Source organism: Anguilla anguilla, chromosome 13 (assembly GCF_013347855.1).
Source record: "Anguilla anguilla isolate fAngAng1 chromosome 13, fAngAng1.pri, whole genome shotgun sequence".
NCBI classification, from domain to species: domain Eukaryota; kingdom Metazoa; phylum Chordata; class Actinopteri; order Anguilliformes; family Anguillidae; genus Anguilla; species Anguilla anguilla.
This window is the reverse complement of record NC_049213.1, coordinates 17540896-17561764: the sequence shown is the minus strand read 5'-3', so window position 1 is coordinate 17561764 and position 20869 is coordinate 17540896. Positions and strand designations below refer to the sequence as shown.

The window sequence follows — 20869 nt, the reverse complement described above, 5'->3', positions numbered from 1 at the left end:
AAAGCAATCTCAGAGCACTTTAACAAAACTTACATCGAATTTATAAATAGGCCAGAGTACGTGTAAAGTGCAGAAGTGCAGACTGTAGGCGTCCCGGCTCAAAACAAGGTGCCACCCAAACGCGAAGGTGTTTCAGCGCCCAAATATAGAAGAGCGCTGAACTGAATGCTGAACTGCATGCTGTGAGCGCACTTATCTCCAGTGAGCTTTTTCAAGGACCAGCAGTCTTCTGCACAGACAAAGAACAATGGCAAAAAGAGAAACAATATGATATCAACTCCCTAACCACTGCAACAGCAAGCAACAAATAAATCTGAGATGCAGTTGGATCACAGCACACAGAGCGCATGTACATAGAAACAGGAGATTTACTCATGACCATCACGATGCTGACTGTCCCATTCTGCTGCCAAACACGCCAAGCCACGGCTGCCTTCGTAAAGAATCACGAACACCTTCTGGAGTCTCTCCTATGATGCTGATGACACAAAACTGATCTGAAACTGGCCACAAACTGGGCTGCTGTTATCGTAGGCAGCTGGAAAAAATGAGCCGGGTGAAACGTCTTCGGCATGCTCTCATCACCGCGAAGCGGAGGAGAGAGATGCAGGTGGTGCAGAGTGAACTGAAACCGGTGCAGGAACATCGCTGTGGCCCTCAACTGCGCCCCAGAAACACCCAACCACAGACGAGCTCCAGGCTCCTCACACTCCTGCTCCATTTCCTTTCAAAGGCTGAGCGAATAAATTTTACTCCACAGGGTATTTTTCCCCACAGGATCCACATAGGTTTCTCCCCCCCACCCCCCACCCCCTCATTTTGTCACTGTGAAGAACTATGTCTATCATAACATGACCATAAACTGCGAGTAAAGATCGGCTACAATATGCACTGACAAATATTCGTACAACGGAGATCGGTCATAGACACACATACGCAGAAAAATGCAGTCTTCAGCACGGCCTGCAGGGGGCACTCTGTGCAGACCCACAGTGACAGTGCAAAGGGAACCGCAGTGAAGCAGAGCTCAGCTCAGCACAGTCATCTCCTGCAGTCTGAATTTTGCAGATCCACATCCTGCTGGGCAGTGAACAGTGTGACCAGCGTAGGATATATAGCCCAGAGTCAGACGAGCTAGACACAACAGCACGAGGGGTCAGGGCACGCCGCCAAACGAAGAAACAGCTTATTCATTACCGCTAATTATTTTTTTAAAGATGAGAAACACCACACTATAAAAATACTAAATGTCGAACATGGCATTAATTATCATTCAGCTGATGAGCCGAGGGCCCGGGGTTGAAAATTCCCATGGTGCATTGCTAAAAAGGCAAATGCACATGCGCAAGCAGGCCCCTGTGCTCCGGACCGTTCTGCTGCCGCTGCGTTCAACAGCTTACTGCACCAAACCGCCGGCGCACCCCCCACCCCCCACCCCCCACCGACCGCCTCGCTCCAGGCTTGGCCCCCGGCCCAGTTCTGGAGCCCCAGTCCGCCGCGCGGCGGTCGCCACGGAGCCCTACAGGACGACGGCGGGGCGAGAGCGGGGAGCCGCCGAGCGGAGGAGAGCGGCGCTACACCGGCGTCAGCTTTAACAGAGGGGCCGAGCGGCAGCAGGTGAGCGTAGACACACACACACACTATGTGTAAAACACACACACACACACACACACACACACTACATGTAAAACACACATACACACGTGCCCACACACACTATGTGTAAAACACACACACACACACACACTATGTGTAAAACACACATACACACACGCACACACACTATGTGTAAAACACACATACGCGCACACACACACAATGTGTAACACACACACACACCTGAAGGGGCTCCCCGTTCCCCTGCGCTGTCATGCGCTGAGACACAGAGGCCAGTCTGACAGGAGCTGCTGTGCATGAAGCATGACAGACACAGAGAGGCATAAAGGGAGGCAGAAGGAACATTCCTCCCGAACGGAGATGAGAGATACAGAGCGAAGCAAAGAAATGTTAGAGCTACACACTACTGGTGCCAACACACACACATACACATACACACACACGCATGCACATACATACACGCTCACACACATGCGTAACACGCAAACGTGTGCACACACACACACAACACATAACACACACACACACACACACTCACACTGCAGTACCCACCTCTATCAGCCTTCAGCAGGATTGTCCCAGCCAGATACAGTCGGAGAGGAAAGCAGATTCACAAGAGGCCAGGAGAGAGGGGAGAAGAGGAGAGAGGGAGAAGAGGGGGGGTGCCCAGCCTCCTCTTGCAGCGTTCTTGTTCTCCTGCGTGGGGATGAACATGCGTGTGCGTGCGTGCGTGCGTGTGAAAGAGAGGCACAGACGATGCGTTCTGCGGTTAGGGTGAGATGAACGAGCCCTGAGAGTGAAAGCAGGGGAACGATACAGAGCGATAAAAACCAAAACGCACCCCCCACACCCCACACAGTCACACACGCTCACTCACTCACACACACACCTCTACACTGCACCGTCAGACCTATAGTAATCTAGATAGGGAATACAGAGAGGGGGAGAGAAAGAGAGAGAGAGAGAGAGAGAGAGAGAGAGAGAGGAAGAGAGAGGAAGAGAGAGAGGCAGAGGTAGAGAGAGAAGGGGGAGAGAAAGGAGAGGGTGAGAGAAAGGAGAGAGAGGGAGGTAGAGGTAGAGAGAGAAGGGGGAGAGAAACGAGAGAGGGGTAGAGAGACGGAGGGAGGGAGACAGCAGGAGAGGGGGCAGAATCAGAGGGAGAGAAAGCTGACGATAGAGTGAGGTAAGACAGAGGAACTGACGGCTAGACGTTCCTCCGGTTTTAATGAAATGGAAAAAGAGGGGGGGGGAGAGCCAGCTGGTCCCTTTTCAGCGTCTCCCTGGCCAGGCTCCAGCGGGGAGAGTGGCTCTAGAGAGCGGGAGACCATACGGAATTACTGCAGCACCAAAACAAAAGTCTTCAGCCTGACGCTGCAGGTTTGGCTGCCGGGATTTGCGTCACGGCAATTCTGCAGAGTTAGACGGAAAAACCCGGGATCGGCCCGTTAAAAAGAGGAGAGCTGTACAGTAAGGATGCTGCTGGGGGTGATGCAGGCAATGCAGGACCCTATGGTGGTGGGGGGAATCTCAGAATCAGCAGGAGAAGGGACCTAAATAAAGGCCAAAGCCCCCCTCACAATTACATGTAACATTTCCCAAGTATGACCAGTATGGTTTAGCCTACATTTTATTCTACTCTGCAGTTTGTAATGCTGCTTTACTCAAGCCAGCCCTCAATAAGTGAACCTGCCAAGATAATGATCAATAAAACTTTATATACGGTATTATCCATTTACTCAGATGGATACCTATGGCAACAATATGGGTTTTCCATTATACTCCAGGATTCAGTGGGAATTGACTTATGAGCCTAATTAAGGCAGTAAAGGTAGCCCAGAGAGACTGTGGATGGGGTGCACGTTTACTTGAAATAACACCACTTAATACAATCCTTGGGACAAGTACAATATTCCGCCCAACAAAACAAACTGTTATGTTATTGGCCCATGACTGGGCCTGGGTTATTAGATAGATGTCTTACAAAACGACCAAAGTCACAGCTAGCCAACCATCATCAAGAAAAATAAGGCTAAGCATACCCAATGTCCCATGTCCACAGAAAGCACTCCCTTAAATTTCCCAGAAAACATATCCCAAAACTAATGCGGGATCTTAATCAACTTCTCAGAAATTCCAGTCATGTTTCACAAAATACACACACATTTTGATTAAGCATTTATTTAACCGGGCAATCCCTCCCTTGAGACTGAAGATCTCTTGTCCGAGGGAGACCTGGCCAATAAAGCACCTATGCAGTACAGTTAAAACATGATTGGTAAGACCTGTATAAAGCCTTAAAGAGGCAGTTCACCCAAAGATAAAGCTCTATTTCCACTTAAGTTGGAGTGCTATCTTGGCATTTGTTGCCCTCAGAGCCCAAAATTTACATTTGAAAAACTAAACAGCAACATCTCTTTCCAAATAAAATCGATTCAACATTGTTTAAACAATATTGACACTGAGCTCCAGAAATACTGGCTTTGTTTGAGACTTTGTTTGCGTGGATTTCCACAGCTAGCGTACTTTGGTAGAAAGTAGTTTTCGATGAGACACAAGAAGGTCTGTGGATGTTCATGAGTAACCATGGCATTATATTTATATTTATATTTTTATAAATTTTTGACGCATTGAGCACCACAAACGTTGGTCCCAGTGAGTTTTGCTTTACCAGGGTGAACTTCAGCGTTTATCTAGAGAACTCATCAAATCTCAGCGGACTCTTGAAGGCGGAGTAGTGAATACTCAAGGAGATTGGCTTTGCATTACTTCTGAGATCCGCGACGTTTACACTACCATTTTACACACTGTCCAGTTACACAGATATTTGCTGATGAAATCCAGCTCAAGAGTAGACCAGGGTTAAAAGACCTGGGAATTCAGCCTGCGACCCAAACCTGATTCATTACCTGCTGCGCCACACTGCTGTCTTACACAGCCGACAGTGCGAGTCATCCGTCTCTCGGCCCTGCGATCGGCACTCTGGCCCGCGATTCACCGAAACACCCCCCACGGCCTGCTGGAGCGCCACGTCCGCACCCTCCCGGGTATTACGGCCACTGACGGGTATTAGGCTCCTGAGTAAAGGGTTCCCGGGGGAATTAGCCGATAATCTGCTCCTGTAATGCCCACAGAGCCCTTACTCAATTCTACAGACGAAAGAGGCCGTGAAAATCACTTTGCCTGGAGATTATCGTCTGCAGACACCGAACTATGGCTCTACGTTCCCTCTCGAGTCCCTCGGGACGAGGACGTGGAGCGTGAACCAGGGTTTTTCCTGACTCAGAACAGGGCTTCGGTGGTGACTTTGTGTGACAGCGACTGCGGTCGGTGCGGCTTTACCACCACTGTCAACTCGACACGTCTCCATATATTCAGCTACATTTAGAATGTTAAGTTCTGGTGTTCAAGAGACCACCGCAATGCATAGAGAGGTTGGATTCCAAGTTCGTTGGATTCCAAGTTTGATTCAATTACAATTGCAGGCTAGTCACAGCTGCAGGTCTGTCACAAAACAACCACACCCCTGAAAAATCCTCCCTTGATTTTAACAATACCTCACATAGTTGTTAGGAGTCAGGGGTCACAGTCTATACACAATTTTTACACCCTGAGCCATCTCTAGCTGCATATCACAACATGATGAAGAATATAGGGCGCATTCTGGAACAGGTTCAGTCACCCTACATGCAGGCTTATGAGAGAGCAATGGGAAGTCTCCAAACTCACCAGGTCCGCAAATAGACCTGGATATATTTTGTTTGTGGGAGCACTTGCTAATTATACGATCATATGCGTCGAGTAGACAAGCTAATGAATGTCATCATGAAGAGTGTTGCAGATGACAGAGTTCAGCTTTTCTCATTAACCCCTCCCACTGCAAAGGTTCCCAAACCCCCCCTGACGGGGCACTGTAATTACACCCCTGCAGCCATAACTCCTACAATAAAACACTTTTATAGTCCAATCATGAAGACACAATCGCAAGATCGGTCCTAAGCAACGATCTTGCAGAAACTGCAACCATGTCCTCCAAGTTCCCACACTGCTCCAGTACAGAGCAAATAGCTGAATGCATTAAGCACCTCACAGGCCGTCCTGTTCTCTCAGCCCTTCCCAAACTGGGATTCCTTGAGGACCCTCTCAGCATGACAGAAGTCCCACAGAGGCCTTAGCACAATGAAAAAAATACTGCACATTTTAATAACACTTTGTGCAGATTGAATAATTTGCATATTTCAGATTGTCAGAAGATTTAAATCTAGTCTTCTTTGCAGATCCGTGGACAAACTGATCATTGTGGCAGTGCAATACTTAGTTTTAAATAGCAGGTTGTCTTATACAGACCCAAGTTAAAATCACAATTTAGACTTATTTCCAAGTACTGCTGTGTTAAACAGCTACAGCACTGAATGCAGTAGGAGTTGGATGGGTGCAAAAGGTGTGAAACATGAACCATTTTATTTATCCTCAGCCACAGGAAGGTCAGTTTAGGGGTCCCTGAGACAGACATGTTTGAGAACCTCTGAGCTATGGTTTCAGTCACAAGGACACAAGCACAAGTACAATCACGACTGCATCTGTCCCTCCAGAGAAAGGCTACTAAAAGTACAAAAATGTAAAATCGAGAAAGACTGACATTGAGACAGCAGTGGTGATATAATTCGTATGACCAGTTTTGAAAGGATTTCTTTCCTCAAAATGCTTTAATTTTGTGTTTTGTATAATCTAATATTAAAAAAATGCTCCTGTTTGAATTCTACTTGTGATTTTTTCCATGAAGATGGGTCAGATTTATAGTAGGCAAGGTTTATAGCACGCATACAGTAGACAATAATAAGCATTATTTAATCATATCCCATTGCTACAACGCTGATGAAAAATGATTACAATATTATCAGTGGAAATCACCTCACACAAAGGAAATCCCTTCAATTTTATTTGTGCAAATCTTCTGGTGACTGAGAATGGTAATATTTTTAAAAGCTTTCAGAACTAAAAGATTTCCGAAGTGATGCTCACCTTCAAATATGCTTGCAAACACATGAGCTACAGCACGACAGGCAAAGCACAATTTAGCTACTCTGAGGAATGAAGACAACCCCAAAACCAGCTAGAAACCAATCTACAACAAGTGCAGCAACACCACTGGAGATGTGTTCTGTTGCATTTCCTTTCTGCTGTGCAACAGTGGGCAATCCAATACTTTATTGCACATTGAAAAAAAACAGTGTGCAATAAAGTTCTTTTTGACTGGTTGGATTTGGTTCTTGCTGCTTGCTTATAGATGATTGAGAGATCACACACTTCTATAGGTGTCTTTATTTACCGGCGCTGTGGTGAAAAAAGTTGACCATGGAGAAAACGGCTTGAAAGAACTGCTTGCGTAAGTGTGAGGCAGTGTTCACAAGCAGACAGATAACAACTTCCTGTTTAAAGAGAGTTGCCATGAAAACAGACCTGATCATACGGTCTACACATATATACATTCTGTACACATGGAAATACTAATAACACAACTGAACAGAAATCAGTAAAGCTACCTCTGATCTCTCAGAACATGCAAGCACTGTACTGCCTTTTTCTGGGAGCACCAGGGTTTAGTCCCCATCAATATAAATTGCGAGTGAGAAACTGCAATCAAACCCACGGGGGGACATTAGCGCTGAAAAGCGTAATTCTACAGCGCTGAAATCCACTGTTACTGCAGAGAAAACGGCCTTCTGTTTAGGCCCATCCCAAAGATTCACCTTCTTCCACCCGAACAGAAAACAAGAATGGTGCTGCCAGGTCTTTTCACCGACGACAGTCGGGGTATAAATATCAAACCTTTTCAAGTGCGCCCTACAGTGATAAGAGAGAATCACTCCTGCCATTCAGGGACGGAGAAATAAGCCGTCTGTTATGAGAAAGAAGGCCGATGATTGATGCGCTCATTCTTCAGCGTCGTCCTGAGCTGAACAGATTGAGAGAGCCGCTACAGGGGCACCTTCACAGCCGAGCGAACAGCTTCCTGGAGAGGACGTTTATCGATGGCCGGTCCTCTTCTGGCACTGATCAGCGCAGGGTCACTTTGTCTGTCATCAATCAAAATAATGGGCGCTTTTGACCTCACCCTTGCCATTCCACAAATTGTTTTAATTATGGTATGAACATCACCATCTCTTCACCCCTTGTTCACATTTTAAATAGTAGGCATTCATTTTAAATCCTTAGCCCAATGGCCGTGAAATTAGACGACGGCATCTAACAATAACACTGTCTTAAATTATTGCTTTTATCTGACATTGATTCAAGGTGCGGGGCTATAACACGTATGCCGTTGTAAAGCTTAGACTCTTTGCACTTTGATGAATTAGCTTCTGGAAGTGGAATATGGCTGGGAAAAACAAGATATGCACAATATTCCAATTTTTAGAGGTTTGGTGCCATTTGGAGATGCTGTGGGGACACTTGGGCCCACCTTTGGGAAAATGCATGTCAAATTTGACAGCTTTGTCCAGTTCACTTCAAACTTTCATCCTGGTGTTGTACAAATCCTGGGACACGATTGGAAAAAGAAATCTGGTTTTGTCCAGTATCAGAAGTACATGCAATTACTATAGAATAAAGAAAATACTAAACATTTTTTGGATTTATTTGTCATTTTTGAGAATAAATATGTCCTGTATGTTTACAGAGTGAGACTCCGGCAGGAGCTCTTTATTTCAAGTTTGAACCATGTCTGTACTGTATGTAGTTTTGAAGATAAATGTGGTTTAAGACGGGGGCATTGTTACAAAACGCCCTGAGTTTTAATAGAGTTTTAAGGGGTTAAGTAATACCGCCTGAGGGCTCTCGGTCACAAATGTGTGTGCATTTTTTTTTTTGTTAAACACCCCAGCTCCAATTGCTCCATGCAATGCATATTATATGGGAGGAATGAGTTGTACATGTCTCTTCATAAGATATGTATTTTTCAAATACAATTTAAAATCTCATTATAGGGTGGGGAAGCAGGTGTTTGTTTACAGTACACTGAAAAATATACTCTTCATAGAAAGAAACCTCAGGTGTGTGCACTAGCAAACCAAACATAAAAGGCTGCTGTTTTCTACAAATACATTTATCTGTCTCAGGCTTTAATTTCCATCCCTAGATTAGTTCACCTTAATTCCATTACTGGGCATTCACGGGTAGCAGTATTGTATACAATTTTATATAGTCCCTGGCCTCTCATCAATCATCATCCTGTGCTCCGTAAAATTAAGTTGTACATTCATATAACTAGCAGCGCAAATATGGCTCGGTCCTTACAGAACACCAAAAAAATTACACCTTCCCAATATTGCATGAACAAGGGAATCGTCCTTGGTTCGGTCGATCTTCCATGAGACCGCGACCAGACTGCGAACTACAGCAAGGCAGAAGAAACAGCAGCCCATCCCACCGCGTTGCACTGCACCATGCCGAGTAATAGCATTTGGGGTTGGAAAAATATGCGATTGCATTTCAATACTGCTCCCTAGGGTACGAAGCATACCGAAAGGCAGAGTAATGTTACAAACGATCGTAGCTGACTGCAGCTGCACTGCGTTAGCTGTATCCTACGGCAGAATATTTCACAGGGTCTGCAAGCTAAACTTTGACTGCAGTGTAACTTTTATATATATATATTACAGCAGCCATGTGAACGTCAACTCTAACACAATATAAGAAATAAATCCCAACTGACTGACCCAAGACTGTCAGAACCAAGACAAATCACTGACTTAGCTAGTAACTGTTAACGTTACGACACTGATCATACCTAGGTCGAGCTCACCAGAAAATGCAGATTCTGCCTAATTTACAGTGTAGACGTAGTAATGTAGCAGGCTACCTCTGCTTCAGCTCACTGAACATTGGCTGCGCTGCTCAAATGTAAGTGAAACTTCCTTGATCAGACAACCACAACACTTTAATGCAATGTTTTTTTACGTCTATATTTGATAGTTATTTTGACATTGCGTTACTGTAGGTATAATATGGCCAACTGCATACAATTGGCTGCCGAACCACGACCTGGCCGGCCAGCAACCAAGCAATAGAGAACAAAAGGAACCGCTGCAGCGCACTGTGTCGATGGCGAAGACATAACGTTCTAGTTAACTATCCAACGTTCATTTAAAACATGGAACATGCCAGCTAATGTTGTGAGTTGTGCTAGTTCTATACTTCACGTTAGTTAAGTAATGCCAGTTAACACGTTAGGTTTAGCTAGCTATCGCTGTATTACTTGGCTAAAGCTGCTGAACCATGTGTCAGTGAAGTCAGCTTGACAGTTTGGTGGGTTTCTTTTATTTTTCTAACGCTATGCTACCTGGTTAGTCAGTTAATGTCTGTCTATGCAAACAACATCTGGCCATCTAGCTGGTTGCCGGTCTGTGAAGACATGGAAAATGTGATCTACCTTTCTGTAATAGTGAATACATTTTTAAATGAGTCCGTAACAATGAATTGCTCTTACCTGAAATGCGTTTTCTCCAGAGCACCAAATACTGGTACCTTTCTGTATCCCAGCAACGAACTACCCGGTCCACGCCAGATCCTCTTCTTGTTTTTACCGCTTTAACATGCCCACCCAGCGCTACTTTTTACACCCGCCCTTTTGTTACCGCAACTGCTGCCATTGGGTAATTTCCTTCATGTGCACCCGTAGAATCACTGGTTTCACTTCCTGTAACACACTGCGGTCCACTGAAGAAGAGCCATACCCGACTTTACAATTTAAGACCAGAGACAGTTTTTCCATTGGTTGAAAACACAATCAATTACACAATTGCATGTGGGCAACTGGTGGTTTCGAGTTTTTTTGCCGGACATCGGTGCAAAATTATTACATTTAGGTGACATTGGGGTGGATGCTGCATTAAAAGGCATTAATCAAAACAGGGCTGCAACCCCAACATGGTCCGTTGCCCATATTTTCAGTAACCTTAAAAGAATGGTTGGAACAAAAACCAACATCAAGAGGAGCTCGCTCGGAGTTCATCCCTGGTCTGTCTAAAATGATTCAAAAACCATCTCAGAAATACAAAGATTTAAGACAAGCATTGCCAGACTTGGAATGAAATGAAATGTAAATATGTAAACATATAAAACGATTTATGATTTAAACTTGATATTTTTTGTATAACTACGTTATAAATAGGAATTTTTAAAAATCAGAGCCTGTGCGTATGTGAGCTATAATCAAGGGGTTGGAAATTAAGATCAGACTGGCAGGTTGGCATTTCTTCAAAGTTTATTGACAGTGATATTTTTGTAATTTCATTGTTTAAATCTGCATCAATAGATTACATGATTTGGGCAAGTACCCCAAATGCAATGTTTTGGAATTCAGTCATTCATCCAAGAGTACTGCAGTAACTGCAAATTTAATGTGAAAAATGTTTTAACACTCAACACCCAATCAAAATTGCTCTTGCAAAAATAAAATTCAAATAATTTTTTTAACATGAGCATAGAAAGTTTTCCAGCCACGTTTAAGTGCAAAATTCCACAGCACACAACACCCCTTATTGCAGCAGATCAGTAAGAGTAAGGAGGGCATGTTTATTTTGAGCAAGTGACATGCGCAAAACACTGGGCTAATTTCAATTTGTCCAGCATTTCCTAAAATAAGGGACTGTTCGATCAGAAAGGGCAGCAAGTGCTGAGCAACATCCTGTCATGAGACACCTTTTACCCGAGTCCCACATCACTGATACGACAGGTATAATGTTGCCTATTCTACCATCTTTCTGGATGTGGCTAATGTGCCCTTTCTGAATGACAGTGGGTGTGGTCTTGGGTGCATGTGGGCGTGGCTCAGTCTTTCAGGATAAGCGGGGCTTTGACTTGGGCGGCGACCTCGGCTCCCATGAGCTCCTCCACTATGGCCAGGGCGAACTCGAAGCTGGTTCCGGGGCCGCGGCTGGTTATGAGCTTACCGTCCTTCTGCACACGGGCCTCAGAGTACGTGTAGTGACCTGGAGCGGACGAGAGAGAAACCAACACCGTGTGCGGTGACTTTCATACGTCGCTTCTGCAGCTCACTCTACATAACAGCATCTGCGCATGGTAAATGCAGTGCAAAATGTACACTGAAGCCTGCTGGAGCACAATGCAGTACATTCTGCGGGGTGCTGGCTTACAATGAGACACTGGGTGCCTCACTGGGTTTCCTTTATGAAGCAAAATGACCACGCCCCCAAACAGAATTGGTATGACTCAAGCAGGCCTCAGCTGTGTGAGCTGAAACAATGGCGAGTGCCGATTGGCTGTGGGTGGGCCTCCAGCATGATGCTACTCCCAGGGGGGTGATACCTGGAGGCGTTCCTTACCTCCGGTCATCATCTTGTCCTTGGCGCCGGGGTGGGTCGTAACTGTACTGCCGTAGGCGATGCCATGGGCCAAGAGGGCAGTGGGGCCTGAAACGCAGAGGACACCTGGTCACCACAAGCAGACGAGGTGGGTCCTGGAGGGCCCCAGTCACAGCTCTCCAGGTATAAAAACAGCAAGGAAAAAGCACCACGTAGACTCATAAACCCATTCATAAATACAGATCGCAGAGATATTGATTGTGCTTCCTGGCTGTGTTAGCATCAAGTTTCTGAGGTGCAGTCGTCTGCCCTCTCGCCCCTTCTCCTGTTCCAGGCCCTGGATGTGTCTTGAAGGGTGAGGGAGGGTGAGGATGGGAACGGTGGATGGGATGGCAGGACAGACTGTGTTGGCTACACAGGGGGAAGGACGGAGGCACAGAACACAGGAAACAGGGTGCCTCACTCGGCTGACTGCGGTAGTAGAACCCCCGTCACCCCAGCATACAGCACACACAGTGTGCAAAATGAAAAGGGGGAAGTAACAATATCCTGTCAGTAGTTCAATAACACACTTCCTACAACAACTCGATTCAAACCTAACCACTGTGAACAGCTTATTCACTATATACAATAGACTTTTCGGTTCTGCCTAAAATACTGTGGTGTATCTCATCCTAATTCAAACGAGCAACTGCTGGCACCTGCACACAAGTCTCAATGTTCAACATTTTTTTTTTGTATCTGAAGTAAAACTGCAATGCAAAGTTTATTGCAAGAGTACATTGCAATCGTCAGCACCAAATGTCCCTGTATAAAACGCATGCGCATGGACAGAATGTGGAGGTGCCGTCGCCATGGAGACGGCTCCTCCCACTACTGGGGATGCGCTGCGTTTTCTAGGACGTCCTTTTCAGTGGTTCCATACTGCTGATGTTCCACCCCTGTGCTGCTTGCAGCACCCTTCCTGTGCCCTGGTACACAGAGGAAGTGGCATCACTATGCTGCAGCCAGCCATTAGAACCTTCACAAACACTGAACACCAGTCCCAGCCATTGCAGTTTCACTGTGTTCATCTGCAGAACTTCACTTCAGATATTTATGCATTTATATGTAGGAATATATGCATGTACAGTCCTTGCACAAATTATGGAAATACTGTGCTTAAAGTAATACAGTTCAAACATTTATCCGTGCTCTTCTGTTGTTGCTCTGAGCCATTTTCATGTGTAACAAATACATCTGAAACAGTTACCTTCTTGACCAAGAGTGGTAATGACATTACATAACATTAGTCAGCCAGGACTATATTTAACATGGACACTTGTTAGTACTTGTTAATATTTTTATGCTACAAGTATAAGATTTCGCATGAAACTTAAAAAGTAGTTGGTTTTCTTATTCAAAGAAATGTGCCACTCCCACCAAATTTCACACACCCTCACTTGCACTGGAGTTTCAGAACAGTTTAGAGGCCTATGAATCCATAGAAAGGGTTGTGGGATGACAGTATCTGAATGTGTGAGCAGATGTTCAGAGGCTAAAACTGGGACGTGTGGCATTTATGAAGGTGTAGAGAAACTGCATGAACAGTAAGTGATGCACATTCTAATTAGGAAGCTATTTTATTAGCAAAGTGAAATAAGAGCTAATTTCTCATTTACAGTGAAAACCTGGGGAACAAGATAAGCAGCCAAGTCAATTGTGTAGCCTTTTCAAACATATGGGGATGAATGTTGCAAGACTGAGCTGGTCTGAGTTTAGGAATTTGATGAGGATACAGGGTTTAATACCCACAACTTTCAGTAAGTGCCCCAGGATCTTTAAAAGACTATTACCAGTCAGGACCTCAATTTAAATATCTTGTGAAAGAAAGCAAGGTTGTCCCTGTTCTGGGGCCCTTAAAACTTGGTTCAATGAAAATTGTGCCACCTGGTGGCCAACCAACATTATTTCCAGCTGACATAACCCCACCCCATACATGGTTACATGGGAAAGAACTCTTACTTCAGCCTCTCAAATGAAATGTTCTCTAAAGGCACTCCTTATTGTTAAAAATGGTGAACTGGTAACTACCTATTTATTTTTTGGTCTTTTCTTCCACCCCCTCCCTGGATCCGATCCCTCGCTCCTTCATTCCATCCCTGCTTACATCCTGCCATACATCTCCTCTCTGATGCACTCATCCCTGTCCACTAGATGTGTACCTGCAGCCTTCTTCTCCTTCTGTCCAGGAGAATGTGCTGTTTTCAACCAACTCTCTCCCTTTCTCACTCACAATGACCTCCTAGTCCCTCACCAATCTAGCTTCTGGGATGAGTCAGCAAGCTCCTCTCTGCAAATGTAGGTTCTCTCTCCTCTCTCTCATTCTAATCCTCCTCATTCTCTCTGTAGCATTTGCAGACATAGTTGGCCACATCCTGTTGTCTTCCTTCATTACCTTGGGGATCTGCAGCTCAGCTCTCAAATGGGGGCAAAGCAGTTTTGAAACCTAAATTCCTCTCTACAGGTGTTCCCCAGGGATCAGTCCTTGGTCCTCTCCTCTTCCCTACCAAGTTCCTTGCTTCTGTCATGTTCTAACACAGTCTGTCTTATCACTGCTACACTGCTGATACAACTTCTCTACCGCTGATACTCTGGACTCAATGTGCATTTCAACTTGCCTACTAGACCTCTCAAACTGAATGGCAAAGGACCACCTGAAGTTCAACTTAAAACTAAAAACTAAAACTAAAAAAACTGAGTTGCTAACTTCCCCAGCTCCCGTTGGGCCTCTGGTGGTGGAATAGGCTACCTGCGATGGTCAAAAACCCAACTCATGGGTTTTTATGTTATGTTAACTCATCTTCTAAGAAATCACAGCAAAACTGAGCCTGTGCTCTCAGCACAGCGAGACTGAGCCTGTGCTCTTAGCACAGCGAGACTGAGCCTGTGCTCTCTCAGCACAGAGAGACTGAGCCTGTGCTCTCTCAGCGCAGAGAGACTGAGCCTGTGCTCTCTCAGCGCAGTAAGACTGAGCCTGTGCTCTCTCAGCACCGCAAGACTGAGCCTGTGCTCTCTCAGCACAGTAAGACTGAGCCTGTGCTCTCTCAGCACAGAGAGACTGAGCCTGTGCTCTCTCAGCACAGTAAGACTGAGCCTGTGCTCTCTCAGCACCGCAAGACTGAGCCTGTGCTCTCTCAGCACAGAGAGACTGAGCCTGTGCTCTCTCAGCACCGCAAGACTGAGCCTGTGCTCTCTCAGCACAGAGAGACTGAGCCTGTGCTCTCTCAGCACAGTAAGACTGAGCCTGTGCTCTCTCTGCACAGAGACTGAGCCTGTGCTCTCTCTGCACAGCGAGACTGAGCCTGTGCTCTCATTGCACAGCAAGACTGAGCCTGCGCTCTCAGCACAGAGCACAAAGACAGCAGAAGGTAAATGAAAGATACTCCTCTGCTCCAAGGGAACACCAACATAAAAGCAGAAAAAAAACACGCTTTTATTTCAACAGGACTGAAGAAATGAAGCTCTTGGCTAACAGCCTTTACAGTGCCAGAGGAAGGCCGGGACTGCATTACTGTGGTAAACAGGCCATCATGTTCAAAGAGGATTTGACAGCCTATAAAAGTAAGTGAAATCCTGTTACTGCATGAAAGCTTTGTGAGGCCTGCTCATTTAACTCCGCTGTTATGAAAGAAAAAAAAGCAATCTCAGAGCACTTTAACAAAACTTACATCGAATTTATAAATAGGCCAGAGTACGTGTAAAGTGCAGAAGTGCAGACTGTAGGCGTCCCGGCTCAAAACAAGGTGCCACCCAAACGCGAAGGTGTTTCAGCGCCCAAATATAGAAGAGCGCTGAACTGAATGCTGAACTGCATGCTGTGAGCGCACTTATCTCCAGTGAGCTTTTTCAAGGACCAGCAGTCTTCTGCACAGACAAAGAACAATGGCAAAAAGAGAAACAATATGATATCAACTCCCTAACCACTGCAACAGCAAGCAACAAATAAATCTGAGATGCAGTTGGATCACAGCACACAGAGCGCATGTACATAGAAACAGGAGATTTACTCATGACCATCACGATGCTGACTGTCCCATTCTGCTGCCAAACACGCCAAGCCACGGCTGCCTTCGTAAAGAATCACGAACACCTTCTGGAGTCTCTCCTATGATGCTGATGACACAAAACTGATCTGAAACTGGCCACAAACTGGGCTGCTGTTATCGTAGGCAGCTGGAAAAAATGAGCCGGGTGAAACGTCTTCGGCATGCTCTCATCACCGCGAAGCGGAGGAGAGAGATGCAGGTGGTGCAGAGTGAACTGAAACCGGTGCAGGAACATCGCTGTGGCCCTCAACTGCGCCCCAGAAACACCCAACCACAGACGAGCTCCAGGCTCCTCACACTCCTGCTCCATTTCCTTTCAAAGGCTGAGCGAATAAATTTTACTCCACAGGGTATTTTTCCCCACAGGATCCACATAGGTTTCTCCCCCCCACCCCCCACCCCCTCATTTTGTCACTGTGAAGAACTATGTCTATCATAACATGACCATAAACTGCGAGTAAAGATCGGCTACAATATGCACTGACAAATATTCGTACAACGGAGATCGGTCATAGACACACATACGCAGAAAAATGCAGTCTTCAGCACGGCCTGCAGGGGGCACTCTGTGCAGACCCACAGTGACAGTGCAAAGGGAACCGCAGTGAAGCAGAGCTCAGCTCAGCACAGTCATCTCCTGCAGTCTGAATTTTGCAGATCCACATCCTGCTGGGCAGTGAACAGTGTGACCAGCGTAGGATATATAGCCCAGAGTCAGACGAGCTAGACACAACAGCACGAGGGGTCAGGGCACGCCGCCAAACGAAGAAACAGCTTATTCATTACCGCTAATTATTTTTTTAAAGATGAGAAACACCACACTATAAAAATACTAAATGTCGAACATGGCATTAATTATCATTCAGCTGATGAGCCGAGGGCCCGGGGTTGAAAATTCCCATGGTGCATTGCTAAAAAGGCAAATGCACATGCGCAAGCAGGCCCCTGTGCTCCGGACCGTTCTGCTGCCGCTGCGTTCAACAGCTTACTGCACCAAACCGCCGGCGCACCCCCCACCCCCCACCCCCCACCGACCGCCTCGCTCCAGGCTTGGCCCCCGGCCCAGTTCTGGAGCCCCAGTCCGCCGCGCGGCGGTCGCCACGGAGCCCTACAGGACGACGGCGGGGCGAGAGCGGGGAGCCGCCGAGCGGAGGAGAGCGGCGCTACACCGGCGTCAGCTTTAACAGAGGGGCCGAGCGGCAGCAGGTGAGCGTAGACACACACACACACTATGTGTAAAACACACACACACACACACACACACACACTACATGTAAAACACACATACACACGTGCCCACACACACACTATGTGTAAAACACACACACACACACACACTATGTGTAAAACACACATACACACACGCACACACACTATGTGTAAAACACACATACGCGCACACACACACAATGTGTAACACACACACACACCTGAAGGGGCTCCCCGTTCCCCTGCGCTGTCATGCGCTGAGACACAGAGGCCAGTCTGACAGGAGCTGCTGTGCATGAAGCATGACAGACACAGAGAGGCATAAAGGGAGGCAGAAGGAACATTCCTCCCGAACGGAGATGAGAGATACAGAGCGAAGCAAAGAAATGTTAGAGCTACACACTACTGGTGCCAACACACACACATACACATACACACACACGCATGCACATACATACACGCTCACACACATGCGTAACACGCAAACGCGTGCACACACACACACACAACACATAACACACACACACACACACACTCACACTCACACTGCAGTACCCACCTCTATCAGCCTTCAGCAGGATTGTCCCAGCCAGATACAGTCGGAGAGGAAAGCAGATTCACAAGAGGCCAGGAGAGAGGGGAGAAGAGGAGAGAGGGAGAAGAGGGGGGGTGCCCAGCCTCCTCTTGCAGCGTTCTTGTTCTCCTGCGTGGGGATGAACATGCGTGTGCGTGCGTGCGTGCGTGTGAAAGAGAGGCACAGACGATGCGTTCTGCGGTTAGGGTGAGATGAACGAGCCCTGAGAGTGAAAGCAGGGGAACGATACAGAGCGATAAAAACCAAAACGCACCCCCCACACCCCACACAGTCACACACGCTCACTCACTCACACACACACCTCTACACTGCACCGTCAGACCTATAGTAATCTAGATAGGGAATACAGAGAGGGGGAGAGAAAGAGAGAGAGAGAGAGAGAGAGAGAGAGAGAGAGGAAGAGAGAGGAAGAGAGAGAGGCAGAGGTAGAGAGAGAAGGGGGAGAGAAAGGAGAGGGTGAGAGAAAGGAGAGAGAGGGAGGTAGAGGTAGAGAGAGAAGGGGGAGAGAAACGAGAGAGGGGTAGAGAGACGGAGGGAGGGAGACAGCAGGAGAGGGGGCAGAATCAGAGGGAGAGAAAGCTGACGATAGAGTGAGGTAAGACAGAGGAACTGACGGCTAGACGTTCCTCCGGTTTTAATGAAATGGAAAAAGAGGGGGGGGGAGAGCCAGCTGGTCCCTTTTCAGCGTCTCCCTGGCCAGGCTCCAGCGGGGAGAGTGGCTCTAGAGAGCGGGAGACCATACGGAATTACTGCAGCACCAAAACAAAAGTCTTCAGCCTGACGCTGCAGGTTTGGCTGCCGGGATTTGCGTCACGGCAATTCTGCAGAGTTAGACGGAAAAACCCGGGATCGGCCCGTTAAAAAGAGGAGAGCTGTACAGTAAGGATGCTGCTGGGGGTGATGCAGGCAATGCAGGACCCTATGGTGGTGGGGGGAATCTCAGAATCAGCAGGAGAAGGGACCTAAATAAAGGCCAAAGCCCCCCTCACAATTACATGTAACATTTCCCAAGTATGACCAGTATGGTTTAGCCTACATTTTATTCTACTCTGCAGTTTGTAATGCTGCTTTACTCAAGCCAGCCCTCAATAAGTGAACCTGCCAAGATAATGATCAATAAAACTTTATATACGGTATTATCCATTTACTCAGATGGATACCTATGGCAACAATATGGGTTTTCCATTATACTCCAGGATTCAGTGGGAATTGACTTATGAGCCTAATTAAGGCAGTAAAGGTAGCCCAGAGAGACTGTGGATGGGGTGCACGTTTACTTGAAATAACACCACTTAATACAATCCTTGGGACAAGTACAATATTCCGCCCAACAAAACAAACTGTTATGTTATTGGCCCATGACTGGGCCTGGGTTATTAGATAGATGTCTTACAAAACGACCAAAGTCACAGCTAGCCAACCATCATCAAGAAAAATAAGGCTAAGCATACCCAATGTCCCATGTCCACAGAAAGCACTCCCTTAAATTTCCCAGAAAACATATCCCAAAACTAATGCGGGATCTTAATCAACTTCTCAGAAATTCCAGTCATGTTTCACAAAATACACACACATTTTGATTAAGCATTTATTTAACCGGGCAATCCCTCCCTTGAGACTGAAGATCTCTTGTCCGAGGGAGACCTGGCCAATAAAGCACCTATGCAGTACAGTTAAAACATGATTGGTAAGACCTGTATAAAGCCTTAAAGAGGCAGTTCACCCAAAGATAAAGCTCTATTTCCACTTAAGTTGGAGTGCTATCTTGGCATTTGTTGCCCTCAGAGCCCAAAATTTACATTTGAAAAACTAAACAGCAACATCTCTTTCCAAATAAAATCGATTCAACATTGTTTAAACAATATTGACACTGAGCTCCAGAAATACTGGCTTTGTTTGAGACTTTGTTTGCGTGGATTTCCACAGCTAGCGTACTTTGGTAGAAAGTAGTTTTCGATGAGACACAAGAAGGTCTGTGGATGTTCATGAGTAACCATGGCATTATATTTATATTTATATTTTTATAAATTTTTGACGCATTGAGCACCACAAACGTTGGTCCCAGTGAGTTTTGCTTTACCAGGGTGAACTTCAGCGTTTATCTAGAGAACTCATCAAATCTCAGCGGACTCTTGAAGGCGGAGTAGTGAATACTCAAGGAGATTGGCTTTGCATTACTTCTGAGATCCGCGACGTTTACACTACCATTTTACACACTGTCCAGTTACACAGATATTTGCTGATGAAATCCAGCTCAAGAGTAGACCAGGGTTAAAAGACCTGGGAATTCAGCCTGCGACCCAAACCTGATTCATTACCTGCTGCGCCACACTGCTGTCTTACACAGCCGACAGTGCGAGTCATCCGTCTCTCGGCCCTGCGATCGGCACTCTGGCCCGCGATTCACCGAAACACCCCCCACGGCCTGCTGGAGCGCCACGTCCGCACCCTCCCGGGTATTACGGCCACTGACGGGTATTAGGCTCCTGAGTAAAGGGTTCCCGGGGGAATTAGCCGATAATCTGCTCCTGTAATGCCCACAGAGCCCTTACTCAATTCTACAGACGAAAGAGGCCGTGAAAATCACTTTGCCTGGAGATTATCGTCTGCAGACACCGAACTATGGCTCTACGTTCCCTCTCGAGTCCCTCGGGACGAGGACGTGGAGCGTGAACCAGGGTTTTTCCTGACTCAGAACAGGGCTTCGGTGGTGACTTTGTGTGACAGCGACTGCGGTCGGTGCGGCTTTACCACCACTGTCAACTCGACACGTCTCCATATATTCAGCTACATTTAGAATGTTAAGTTCTGGTGTTCAAGAGACCACCGCAATGCATAGAGAGGTTGGATTCCAAGTTCGTTGGATTCCAAGTTTGATTCAATTACAATTGCAGGCTAGTCACAGCTGCAGGTCTGTCACAAAACAACCACACCCCTGAAAAATCCTCCCTTGATTTTAACAATACCTCACATAGTTGTTAGGAGTCAGGGGTCACAGTCTATACACAATTTTTACACCCTGAGCCATCTCTAGCTGC

General features: G+C 46.5%; 2 protein-coding genes across 4 annotated transcripts in view; both read right to left on the bottom strand.

Moving 5' to 3' along the window:
* Positions 1-10256, bottom strand: part of kcnab2a (potassium voltage-gated channel, shaker-related subfamily, beta member 2 a) — a 66356-nt gene extending 56100 nt beyond the window's left edge. For 2 of the 3 annotated variants that reach the window (XM_035388101.1, XM_035388103.1), the window contains exon 1: positions 10103-10256. The gene's annotated coding sequence lies outside the window, so the exon portion shown is untranslated. Of the gene's footprint in view, positions 1-2169; positions 2595-10102 lie in introns of those variants that run through there. The other variant, XM_035388102.1, reaches the window with a different exon arrangement.
* A 605-nt stretch (positions 10257-10861) lies between these two features.
* On the bottom strand, positions 10862-12069 carry LOC118211396 (Parkinson disease protein 7 homolog; the record flags this gene model as incomplete). Its single annotated transcript, XM_035388574.1, has 2 exons — positions 10862-11606; positions 11961-12069. Coding segments are annotated over 2 exons (270 nt in total), but the record flags the coding sequence as incomplete, so codon positions are not given.
* Positions 12070-20869: the final 8800 nt, after the last annotated feature.